Genomic DNA, 12,440 nt, shown 5'->3' with positions numbered 1-12,440 from the left:
ATAGGATAACACACTACAGGATAATTATGATTATTTTACCCCAATGATAACTCTGGTTTCAGATGGGAAGCTATATTCTGCCACAGTGGCTGACTTCCTGGCCAGCGATGCCGTGATTTACCGAAGCATGGGTGATGGATCTGCCCTTCGTACAATAAAATATGATTCCAAGTGGATAAAAGGTACTCTTGAAAAGCAGCGTTGTGGGATTGCCAAGGGTAGTGGGATGGCCAAGGGGGAACAGGAGCCAAGGCATCAGGAAACTCAGTGCATGACTTTATATTGTTTATTTAGAGCAAGTACAAGTTGCTTTGGTTGTAAGCAGGAGCGTTGACAAGGAAAGAGGAAATTAGCAGCCATGTCAGGAAAATAGATTCATCTATGAGTTTATCCTGGTTGACTTCAAAAAAGAAAGACCTCATTTCTGGGTGCCAGTTTGCCCGCCTCTGAATACACATAATGTTCCTTGTCCACTCCCATCTACCATCCTACAGAATTAACACTGAGAATCGATCCGTTCATCTCCGCAGAGACATTTCTTTCTTTGGCGTCTAGATACCAAGATTTTTTATTCTCGATGTAAGAAATTCTCTTCTCTAGTTAAAGAGGTTAATGAATAAATCTGTTGAAACAGAGACCTCTGCTGTAGTTCAGTTCCCCTAGGCTTTTCACAGTCCATTAGCTGACATGAAAGACTGTGGGTTCCTTGAAGCTTCAACACACCCATATTCAGACTCCTTGAGCGTGTTGGTGTATTGGAGTTCTCACCGGCTTGTAGATGTGCCATGTCCGTCAGTCATGCTAGCAGCCGGGGTCTTGTGCTAATTGAATTATCCTTTAGGAACCAGTTTGTTTTCGATTTTTCTTTCAGAGCCACATTTTCTTCATGCCATAGAATATGGAAACTATGTCTATTTCTTCTTTCGAGAAATTGCGGTAGAACATAATAATTTAGGCAAGGCAAGTATATGCACTTGACTTGAATTCTGGACTTGTACTGCATGGAATCGAGCCCGCTTTGGTAGAGTTATGCTCTTTGCATGTTTTCTAGCACTCGGTACATTCAGGGCCGAGTGCAGAGAAGTGAATTGCTCATCATGAGAATAATTGCTGGAAAACACCTGAACAATGGCCAGAGTGAGAAGAGCAGCCTTGGGCCTGGAGAAGGTTTCATTTTTTTCTGTCACTACAGAGTGTTCTACAGGCGCCCTTGAGCTATGGATGCTTCCTTAACAGTTTAGAAATCTGTTGAACGTTCATTCTTTCTCAGCATCAAAAGGCAGGATGGAAAGTAGAGCCCCTATTCAATTTTGAGTGGTTCAGGAAAAGCCCGTATAATTTTAAAGCATCACAGCCTCGTTTTGCCAAGTTTAAGGATGGCACATGGCATTAACGATAGAAGCCACAGAGTGGGAGACAAACTATGGAGATAGTTTGCGTTCCCCTAACCAGTCCGACAGCTCCGTTCTTGGGGAGCTCGTCTGGCAGAACAGGAAAATGACCCTCTTCTCTCCCAGGTAAATCTAGTTTACATTCTTACCGAACAAATCCTTAGAGAGAAGATTGCTAGATTCTTTTGAGCTGGTCCTATCTTTAGCACTTTTTTGGTCCCTCCCTTAAATAATAGCTTTTCATTTCCATTCCTCCTCCCTGCCCATAACCCTGTGGCTTTGCTTTCCTCCCCCGAGCAGGCCGTGTATTCCCGTGTGGCCCGCATCTGTAAAAATGACATGGGTGGCTCCCAGCGGGTCCTGGAGAAACACTGGACCTCGTTTCTGAAGGCTCGGCTCAACTGCTCTGTCCCTGGAGATTCCTTTTTCTACTTCGATGTTCTGCAGTCCATTACCGACATCATACAAATCAATGGCATCCCCACTGTGGTCGGGGTGTTCACCACACAGCTCAACAGGTGAGAACAGAGCCCTGGCGCTTCTCGAGCTATTCTGTGCTTGCTTCTGGGACCCAGGAGCGGGCCTCCTTTGCCTGATGCTTTCCCTGACGCTGTCCCTCTTTGCAGCATTCCTGGGTCTGCCGTGTGTGCATTTAGCATGGATGACATTGAAAAAGTATTCAGAGGACGGTTTAAAGAACAGAAAACCCCAGATTCTGTGTGGACAGCAGTCCCCGAAGACAAAGTACCAAAGCCAAGGTAAAAAGAAAAAAAAAAAAAAAAAAAGCAGACAGTGATTTTTGTTTTTAACAAAACCCTCTGGTCCCTGGAAGCATCAGTCCTCAGAGAGCAGGGAGAGAGGCCAACCTCCCGTGCCAGGGAGGGGTCCCCGGTGGGGGGCAGGGGCACTGCAGACCCAGCCAGTCTACAGAACCCCACAGGGGTGAATGTGGAGAGCCTGCTGAGTGCAGGGAGAGAGCCCTACGCCTCTGGTTTTGCTCATTCTCCTTTCTTTCTTGGCCTCTTCTTTCAGAATGGACACTTACCCTTAGATACAGTTTGTGAGGGGAAAAAACACACTGTTTTCCTTTCAGGCCTGGCTGTTGTGCAAAGCATGGCCTTGCCGAAGCTTATAAAACCTCCATCGATTTCCCCGACGAGACCCTGGCGTTCATCAAATCCCACCCGCTGATGGACTCTGCCGTCCCACCCATAGCGGACGAGCCCTGGTTCACCAAGACCCGGATCAGGTGAGACGGCTAGGACCAGCAGCCTGCTCCCCTCTAACACCTCCTCTCCCCATCGGCCTCCCCCTCTGACTTGGCCTTCCTCCCCTGACAGGTACAGACTGACGGCCATCGCTGTGGACCACACGGCTGGGCCCCACCAGAACTACACAGTCATCTTCGTTGGCTCTGAAGCTGGCGTGGTGCTTAAAGTTTTGGCAAAGACCAGTCCATTCTCTTTGAATGACAGCGTGTTACTGGAAGAGATTGAAGTGTACAACCACGCAAAGTAGGTATATTTTACGAGAAGGCTTTTCAGCTGGGCTCAAAACTTTCCGGCTTGTATTTCATCAAGCCGTTTCCTTTGAGCCCCAGAAATTAGCAGTGGTTTGGCACATTTGTGTTTGGGGTTGTGTGTTTTTTTTTTCCTTAGTGAAATAAATCCTGGGTTTTTTTTTTTTTTTTTTTCCTGAGTCCACTAAGGCTGGGATGGTGGGCAGTAGATGAGTTTAAAAATCATCCGGCCCCCGTTTCTCACCTTTGGGCTAGGAGAACGTGTTAGCACCCACCCCTGATACCCTGCAGGCTTATTTTCTGCTGCTGCCTGCAGCAGACAATTGCTTCCAAGTATGCATAAGCACAAGCTCGCAATACAATTCTTCCAACCACTGACATAAAAGATAACTGGACCATTAAAACAAACAAGAATGGAGCAAAGGAGACTAAAGAGAGATCAGAAACATGTAGCACAGCAAGATTTAAGTGCACTGAAACACTGTCCTTTTTCTTCTCTGTGGTCTAAAGTGGTCTTCATAAACACAGTTCCCTTTGTCACCCGAACAAGAAAGCAATCTTTAAAAAAAAAAAAAACTCTTTGTCCAACCTGAAGTTGAAACAATTGTGCAGAGCCGCAGAAGATCAAACATAGAATTATTACTTCCCAAACTATGTACTTCACTGGTTTGCTACTGAGAATCTCCCTCAGGATCTCCCAGCACTTAGCACTTAGTAATTGCAAGACCAAACCCCACTTGCCTTGTATATTTCGTGTAGCTTTCGACTTCCTAAACATGTGGTCTCAAAATGTATCCCCAAATACAGGTGTAATGCTGAGAATGAGGAGGACAGAAAGGTCATCTCATTACAGTTGGATAAAGACCATCACGCTGTGTACGTGGCGTTCTCCAGCTGCGTGATTCGCCTCCCCCTCAGTCGCTGTGAGCGTTATGGATCCTGCAAAAAGTAAGCTGATGTTTCTTTCCTTACCTTGAGTCTTGCAGCGCCGTGAACTTTGATGATGAGATAATCCAAGCTCCGTTCTGTTTGGTTTTATACAGGTCTTGTGTTGCATCTCGGGACCCATACTGTGGCTGGTTAAGCCAGGGAACCTGTGGCAGAGTGACCCCAGGGATGCTGTAAGTATGCCCTGTCACATCAGCCAGGACCTTCTGAGAGCTGCCTGTCTTCTCTGGGTCTCTAAAGCTAGACATTTTAGAAAGATGCCAGCAGTACTACTTTTGTTCTTTTCTTCCTCTCTTTTCTTTTTTGATGTGGGAGAAGTAAAAAAAGAGAAAAGGAAGAGAAAAGGAAAAGAAAAGAAAGGAAAAAAAAATCTGGGGCTGTAATAAGGAAGGGAGATTGTAAACAGGATAATACCTGAGGGAAATGGGTAGAGAGAATAAACAATTCTTTCTCCTCTCTTAAACATTCTAGTGGCCAGATGTTGGATAGAAGAAATACTCATTTTAGCAAGCTGTGTTGACATGTCCTTTTTTTTTTTTTCTTCTCTGTCCATTTTACTAATCGGTCTGTGTTCTTGGTTCTGCTCTGGTTGTCACTTGTGTCCCTATGAAGGCTGTTAACCGAAGACTTCTTTGCTTTCCATAACCACAGCGCTGGAGGATATGAACAAGACACAGAATACGGCAACACGGCCCACCTAGGGGACTGCCATGGTAAGCCCAGATCTTCCTTCCCCTCTGGCAGTTCTTTTTGACCACATTTGCACGTGAACATTATTTTACAATCAGCCTTTTAATGACTCGGGACACATACCACCTAGCATTTAACTTAAACTTCGCAAAAGCTGAGCTGTTTGGTCATGGGGATGTGTTAGAGAAGAATCTTACCTTTTTTTTTCCTTCACCATTTACAATTTTGTAGAAAATCTAGAGAAAGGTAGTCTAACCAGTAGGTTAATCTTTTAATTTGTAGTCTTTTCTTTTGACTTTTTTAGTTAATTGGAATTCATAAATTTTTGCTTTCTTTTGGTTACTTTTTACTGATTACTTGTTCCTTTAATTCTTTTAGAAATTTTGCCTACTTCAACTACACCAGATTACAAAATATTTGGCGGTCCAACATCTGGTTAGTTTTTTTTAATTTTTTTGATAATTAACAACCTTTTCTTTCCTTCAGTTCAGCATTTTCAGCCCCCTTTCCCCTCCTTTTGCGCAGTTTGGCAGCCTTTCATGTTTCTGCTTTGACTCATAATCCCACCGATGGTACTGAAAGACTTTTTCTTACTCAGCACTCCACCCCTGTGTAGCATGTTAACAGTTCATCATTGACCGAGGCACATCCCGTAAGAAAAATCAAATGGATTCACATAGACCGCATTCCAGCTGCACGCCCGCCCACCCAAGCTTCTCTTCTCTCTCCCCCCTCCGTGCATTGTGGATGCTCCCTCTGGCCATCTCTACTGAATGGATGGCAGACTTTCATTATTTCCCCCTTCTCTCCTCACCTCTCCTAAGACCTAGTAAACAAATACACATTTCCCCAAAATGTGTATTTATACATTTTCGACATCTTTTTCTTTGGTTTGCGGTGAGCCCGTGGATCTTTGAATGTTGTGGTCTCAGTGGTGTGCAAAAGGCTCCTGTTGAATGAAGCTCGTATCTGATGTATGACGGTGGTTCGGTGGGCTCTCCGTGCCCATCAGTATCTGTTTTGGAGTCTTCGTCTGCGACCTTTGCACCGGTCTGAATGTGGGTCTCCGGAATTTTAACCTAAAACCGTATGCTTACATTCCAAGGGGACATCTACTCTGTGGAAATCAGCAACACACATGCTAAGAGGTTAAGTTACTTCCGGTCCTCGTGCTGCTTCTAAAGCTCACAGCGGTCTCATTCCTCAGAAGGGAGAAGAGGATAGCAGATCTTATGTAGCAGACCATCCTTATTCAGCTTATAAATGCCATTTCTTTTGCATGAGTTGCTGCTAATTCTTTGGAAGAAATCCCCCAGGCGTGTTGAAAGGCACACGCGAGGTCCCTCCCTGCTTTGGTGCTCCACCGTGGATGGTGCAAGGCCTCGGGGCACAGATGGACGGGAGGTCCGAGATAGAGCCCAACAGCCTGCTCTAGCAGGTGGAAAATCCAGATCCAGATCACGTGGACTTCACCAGGTGTTTTCCTGCTGAAGTTACCCCGTAGGCTCCCCGGTGAAGGATACACAGTCTCCAAATGTTCAGGAAAATGCTTTTAGACATATGCATAAAAAGCAATGAACCAATGCCATCTCACACGAAAATGAGAGAGTAGCAGTTCATCTTTGGGATGTGGGTAACCTTTGCCACGAGGGTCATTAATCACTGTAGGGGCTTTGGTAGGAGCATTTTCAGTGTGTCTAGTTTTGAAATCTGCTTAATTTGTCTTTATGGTTAATTTTTAGTTTTTCTTTTTCCCTTGCAAGAAAGGGGTTGGGTATAGTCTCTTCAAATGTGTCTTTTATGAAATCCTAGAACAGGCTTTCTCGTAAAATTGAATGAAACGTCCCTTAAAAATGCAACAGACCAGTGGTCAGGGAAATCTGTCAGCATTACCCACATTAATAAAAATCTGTTTGCCACCACAGACATGGAGGTATCTTCATCATCTGTTACCACAATGGCAAGTATCCCAGAAATTACACCTAAAGTGATTGATACCTGGAGACCTAAACTGACGAGCTCCCGGAAATTTGTAGTTCAAGATGACCCAAACACTTCTGATTTTACTGATCCTTTATCAGGTATCCCAAAGGGTAAGGCCTCACCAGGGAACTCATCTCTCACTGAGTGGAAACCTGATTCCTGATCTCTCTGAGGAGCTGGTGGACACAGGGTTTCCTGGGGGGTGGAGTGACACAGCTCTGCTGTTGTTCACACCTCCTACCCCGACTACCCTCACTCCGCTTTCTGTGCTTGTATGGAGCGGGTGCCTTCCTAGACCAAAGAGATGGAAAGCTGGGAACGAAAGGGGTGATGAGATAACCGCTCAGTCTAGTCTATGTTGGTTTCTACCCAAAAAATGCTGAGAGTCTGCTCAATGTCAGAGAATTTCCAGGACCACCCCAACAACATCAAAACACCAAACTCATTTTAGCAAATATCCTGGTATCCGATGTTTTGTCTAATAGCCTTCCCCAGCCTTGTGTTTCGCTTCGATTCCAAATGCAATATGAAAAGGATACACAAGGTGCTAGTGAGTTGCTTGAATGTCACAAGCAATGAAACATGACAGAGCACTTGTCCATAACTATCACTTCCAGCCCTTAATAGAAGCAGTTAGAAAACAGCTGCCTGTTGAGTTGGCTTATTAGACCTATTACTCTGGGAGAAAAACAACCTTTTCTTTGGTGCTTAGTAAACGGTGGTATCAGGTTTCCAATCAGTTTTTATGCCAGTACTTTGTCATTTATGATTTACGTCTGTTGATTTGGGTTTTATATGTTTTCATTGTAAACAGTTTTATGATCATTCTTTCTGTTTTGTTTCCTTTAGTAATATCATTTCTTTCTACTTTTCTTTCTTTGTCTCTCCCAGTGCCACTGAATTCATAATCCTGAACATTGATTAAAAGCAACTAATGTTCAAAGGCCTTAGTACTAACCTAAAGCAACAGAATCCTCGAAATTGCTCTGACTTAACCTTATCCTGGGATAGCTATGCTTATAGCATGTAACAGACTTGGATACCTCTTAAACTAACATCTCTTAGATTGACTGTTAGATGTCTGTGGTCGCATTAAAAATCCCAATAATTACAAACTAATCCACTCTTCTTGTAGTCTAACTTAAATATTTCTTAAATATCTCAAGACGATGGGATAATATACTTAACTACTACATATTATACTTCTTTAGACTGTCCGGATTTCTTTCATAGAAAGCAATTCAAGAGTAATCCACTCCAAGATGGAATGGAAAAAAAAAAAATCAAAGCAAACACAAAAGTTCATATTTGTAGTTCGCAATGACAAAGCGGGCGCTTTTCATTTTTGAACCAAGTGTGTGTCTTTATTCTAGTTAAGATAGCATCATTATTTTAGCATAATGTACAGTTATGCCAATCCCTAATTTTCCTAATTCTAGCAATTGCCTTGTAATCCTGACTTATGACTTAGGAGAAAATCACGAGACAAAACATTTCTAAATTGACCATTTAGAAAATATGTACTTTCTAACTCTAATTTTTAGGACCCCAAAATCTTAAAACTTTGAATGTTAGAGAACAACTTACTTAGAAGGGATTTTTGGGGGAAGAGACACTTACGGATCGGTGGGAAATCAGAGTTACTCTGGCATCTGCAGCAATCCGGTATGTCTCTGGGGATCTGATCATGACTCAAGACAAATATACAGGTGGAATTTTAGAGTCTCCCTGACCCTCCAGGCTAAGCATATGGACCACGTGAAGGTAGTATTGGCTCAATGGAAGCCATTTGCTGGCTAATATTGTTCGAAAGAAGCACCTCACTCAGACTCTTTTCCTGCGTGTCTGTTGCAGGTGTGCGATGGGAGGTCCAGTCGGGAGAGTCGAACCAGATGGTCCACATGAATGTCCTCATCACCTGTGTCTTTGCCGCCTTTGTTTTGGGCGCATTCATTGCAGGTGTGGCAGTATACTGCTATCGTGACCTGTTTGTTCGGAAAAACAGAAAGATCCATAAAGATGCAGAATCTGCCCAGTCGTGCACAGACTCCAGCGGAAGTTTTGCCAAACTGAATGGTCTCTTTGACAGTCCGGTCAAGGAATATCAACAGAATATTGATTCTCCCAAATTGTACAGTAACCTGCTGACCAGTCGGAAAGAGCTGCCACCCAACGGAGATACTAAATCCATGGTGATGGACCATCGGGGCCAACCTCCCGAACTGGCTGCTCTGCCCACGCCTGAGTCTACACCTGTGCTTCACCAGAAGACCCTGCAGGCCATGAAGAGCCACTCAGACAAGGCCCATGGCCATGGGGCTTCAAGGAAGGAAACCCCACAGTTTTTCCCTTCTAGTCCACCACCCCATTCCCCATTAAGTCACGGGCATATCCCCAGTGCCATTGTTCTTCCTAATGCTACTCATGACTACAACACATCCTTCTCAAACTCCAATGCTCACAAAGCTGAAAAGAAGCTTCAAAACATTGACCACCCACTCACAAAGTCATCCAGTAAGAGAGATCACCGGCGTTCTGTGGATTCCAGAAATACCCTCAATGATCTCCTGAAGCATCTAAATGACCCAAACAGCAACCCCAAAGCCATCATGGGAGATATCCAGATGGCCCACCAGACCCTAATGCTGGATCCTGTGGGACCTATGTCTGAGGTCCCACCCAAGGTCCCTAACCGGGAGGCATCACTATACTCTCCTCCTTCAACTCTCCCCAGAAATAGCCCAACCAAGCGAGTGGATGTCCCCACCACTCCTGGAGTCCCCATGACGTCTCTGGAAAGACAAAGGGGTTATCACAAAAATTCCTCCCAGAGGCACTCTATATCTGCAATGCCTAAAAACTTAAACTCACCGAACGGTGTTTTGTTATCTAGACAGCCTAGTATGAACCGTGGGGGGTACATGCCCACCCCCACTGGGGCAAAGGTGGACTATATTCAGGGGACACCAGTGAGTGTTCATCTGCAGCCTTCCCTCTCCAGACAGAGCAGCTATACCAGTAATGGCACCCTTCCTAGGACGGGACTAAAGAGGACACCGTCCTTAAAACCTGATGTGCCACCAAAGCCTTCATTTGTTCCTCAAACCACATCTGTCAGACCACTGAACAAATACACTTACTAGGCCTCAAGTGTGCTATTTTCCGTGTGGCTTTATCCTGTCCGTGTTGTCGAGAGGATGATGTTGTAAGGGTACCTTAAGATAAGAGACTCCCTTGTATTTTAAGAGAACCGAGTGGCCAAAGAAACTCTTTCTAACTTTGGCAACATCAGAACTTGCCACATGTAGCTACTACAGCAAAGCTTCTGTGTACTTGCCCGAAAACAAAGGAAGGTGCTGGTCATTCCATTTCTTTTGTTTGAAGCTAAAGAGATGGGCAGCTCCCGGGGGCTGCCTTACCAGTATAGAGAGCTGATACAGTACTCAGAAGAATCTGTGAGCAAATACTTGAAAATGGGTTCAACTTAGACTACCATTATGTGTGGTCTTCCCATTAAATGTGAACATTTTAATTGTATGCATTCACCTTGCCTCTTGCACAAATGTCAAAAAACAATGGTAATGTCTCAAAGAAATGAACTTGTAGATTACCAAACGATTTGCTAAAAATTCAGTCTTGACCCAAACTGTAGCATTTTTTTCAAGTGTGGCATTTTTTTTCATGCCACCAATGAACTGTAGTACGTATGTTTGTGTGTGTGTGTGTGTGTGCGCATATGCGTGCGCGCCCGCGCGTGCGCGTGTGCTTGTTGAACGTGTGTGTGTTCTGTACCCACTAGGATTTGTTTTGGTGCCCATTGCATCTTTTTGTGCTGTGGACTTGTTTACATTGAGCATGACTGAACAAGAGATAGTAACTTCTTCCCACAGCAGTCCATTGGGTTCAGCTTTGAGAAAAGAAATAAAATCAAGGTTGATCTGACCATCAAAATGATTAACTCGACTCACATGGTCCCCAATGCCAGAATGTAAGAGTTCTAAGTAATTTTGTGCTGCTATTCATTAAAACTTCGATTACAGTCTTGCCAGCTTAAGGAGATAGAGACGTTAAGAGGTATCCTTGATTTATCCACCAGTATTCAGTAGAACAATTTACCTGTCCACTGTGAATCCAAGCCTGACTCACTGTATTTAACCTTGAACACACTAATAAGGTTTTATTTTGATGTTGTTTGGTTTCTCCCATGTAGTACAATTTCTCTTCCTTTAACTCCTCCTACCCCCAAGATAAAAGAACAAAACAAAGCAGAAGACAAAACAAGGAAATGTGAAAGGAATTCTAATTGGCCTAACAGAGAGAGTCTCTGAAACCGAAAGTGGTGCAATCATGTTGTCTCTGTTGTGTCATACAAGAATTTTCTTCTAAGTCATGCAGGTAATGACAATAGACTGTAAATATTACATGTGAGTTTACCTGAATCTGTGCATTTTGTGCCTTATTCACGAGAATGATAGAAGTACTAAAATATGTCAAGTGTTTCCAGTATAGCACATCGTTTACCCAGTGCCAGTTGTAAATGTTTTTCAACCAGCACCTGAAAAGACTTTTAAAAAACGTAAAAACAACCTAGAACAATTAGTTGTCCAGCAGTCCACCCAAATAGCAGCATTACATCCTTTGCCATGATAAACATTCCACTCCCGCTTTCCTAAGGATGAAACGGTGATAATGTGAAGGCAAATGAGGTTTCTCGGGTAATGTGACACCTGCGGGAACCGTAGAGTCATTTATTCATAGTTTTGCAGAAGCCACTTACAGTTGATGATGTGTAACCCCGATGACTGTCTCAGTTAATATGCTGCACACCACACCGTGGTTTATTGAACCTAATCTAGATAGTATCAAGGCAGAGGAATGATCCTGACTTAGTCAGATAAGTGAGTCCAACTGATTTCTTGCGATAACACTGACGATCTGTATCACTTGGGGGAGGATGGGTTGCAGAAGACCAGAACATTTTTATACAGATTGTAGAATACCGATACAGCTATTCTTTTCCTTTGAGAATATCGTTTTATAAAGAACGTGATTCCCCGAGATCTCTGGAAACTCAAAAACTAGAAAGAACTTCTGTTCTTGAGACACGTCAGCTTTGCAACTAAAATATTACAGATTAATAATAAATTAAACCAACCAACGATAAACACTACTCAGTCCACCACCAACAAACGTGTTTGAATTCACCTTACCAATATTAATCCCAGCGTGCGGAAAACGGAACAGTAACTCTATGTGAACCCAGATAACATTTTGTAACATTGTGCTGCCTTGTAGTTTGTAATGTGAGTTCTATCAGTATTTATGTTGAAATTTCTAACATAAAATCTAGTCTCTATCCTGTTAATTTAATTTTTAAATGCTTTATCCATTTGTGCAAAGGTAAACACAGATTGTATCTTTTTTAATGGTACGGCATAAAAAGTAACCCTAAAGTGAAGTGGCTCTATACTGTTTTATAGAGTACTTTAACATGTATAGATATCTTGTAAACTTGTATTGTGGATGTGTAAATAATATGTACTTTGGGTTTTTAACACCGCATGTAAAGTCAAAATAAAATATACAAATCATTATATCCTGCCTGTTGATATTGAAGAGGTTTATGACTTGCCATGTTTTAAAAAATATTTTATGGTCAATCAACACCACTGAGAGTTTCTTTTAAAATGTACCAGAATATTCTTATCGGGAATGTCTGCTACTTGGTCATGGTTCTGCCACCGTTCTCTTCTTACAAAGCCAATACCAATGGGCAGAGCCCCAGAGAAGCTGAAAAACGAGTTAGAAAGTTGGGTGAGCTGTCTCTGCACCAGCAGGTAAACGCTTCAGGCAGACGTACCAGTGACTCGCCTTGTCTTGTCCACACGCTGAGTTCGGCAGGCATTTTT

General features: G+C 43.3%; 1 protein-coding gene across 15 annotated transcripts in view; it reads left to right on the top strand.

The window, feature by feature from the left end:
• SEMA6D (semaphorin 6D) overlaps nt 1-12,125 on the top strand; it is a 573,864-nt gene extending 561,739 nt beyond the window's left edge. For 3 of the 15 annotated variants that reach the window (XM_082734880.1, XM_082734881.1, XM_082734873.1), the window contains 12 exons: nt 63-182; nt 872-960; nt 1,692-1,909; nt 2,018-2,149; nt 2,485-2,640; nt 2,732-2,905; nt 3,718-3,858; nt 3,954-4,031; nt 4,471-4,571; nt 4,927-4,983; nt 6,474-6,641; nt 8,386-12,125. In XM_082734880.1, coding sequence (XP_082591006.1) covers nt 63-182; nt 872-960; nt 1,692-1,909; nt 2,018-2,149; nt 2,485-2,640; nt 2,732-2,905; nt 3,718-3,858; nt 3,954-4,031; nt 4,471-4,571; nt 4,927-4,983; nt 6,474-6,641; nt 8,386-9,674 — 2,723 coding nt within the window. In that variant the 3' untranslated portion in view covers nt 9,675-12,125. The remainder of the gene's footprint in view (nt 1-62; nt 183-871; nt 961-1,691; nt 1,910-2,017; nt 2,150-2,484; nt 2,641-2,731; nt 2,906-3,717; nt 3,859-3,953; nt 4,032-4,470; nt 4,572-4,926; nt 4,984-6,473; nt 6,642-8,385) is intronic. The other 12 variants (XM_082734876.1, XM_082734875.1, XM_082734884.1 and 9 more) reach the window with 11 other exon arrangements.
• Nucleotides 12,126-12,440: the final 315 nt, after the last annotated feature.

This window comes from Mustela nivalis (assembly GCF_964662115.1).
Source record: "Mustela nivalis genome assembly, chromosome: 6".
Taxonomy (NCBI): Eukaryota; Metazoa; Chordata; class Mammalia; order Carnivora; family Mustelidae; genus Mustela; species Mustela nivalis.
Note: the sequence above shows the minus strand (reverse complement) of the source record. Positions and strands in the feature narration are given on the sequence as shown.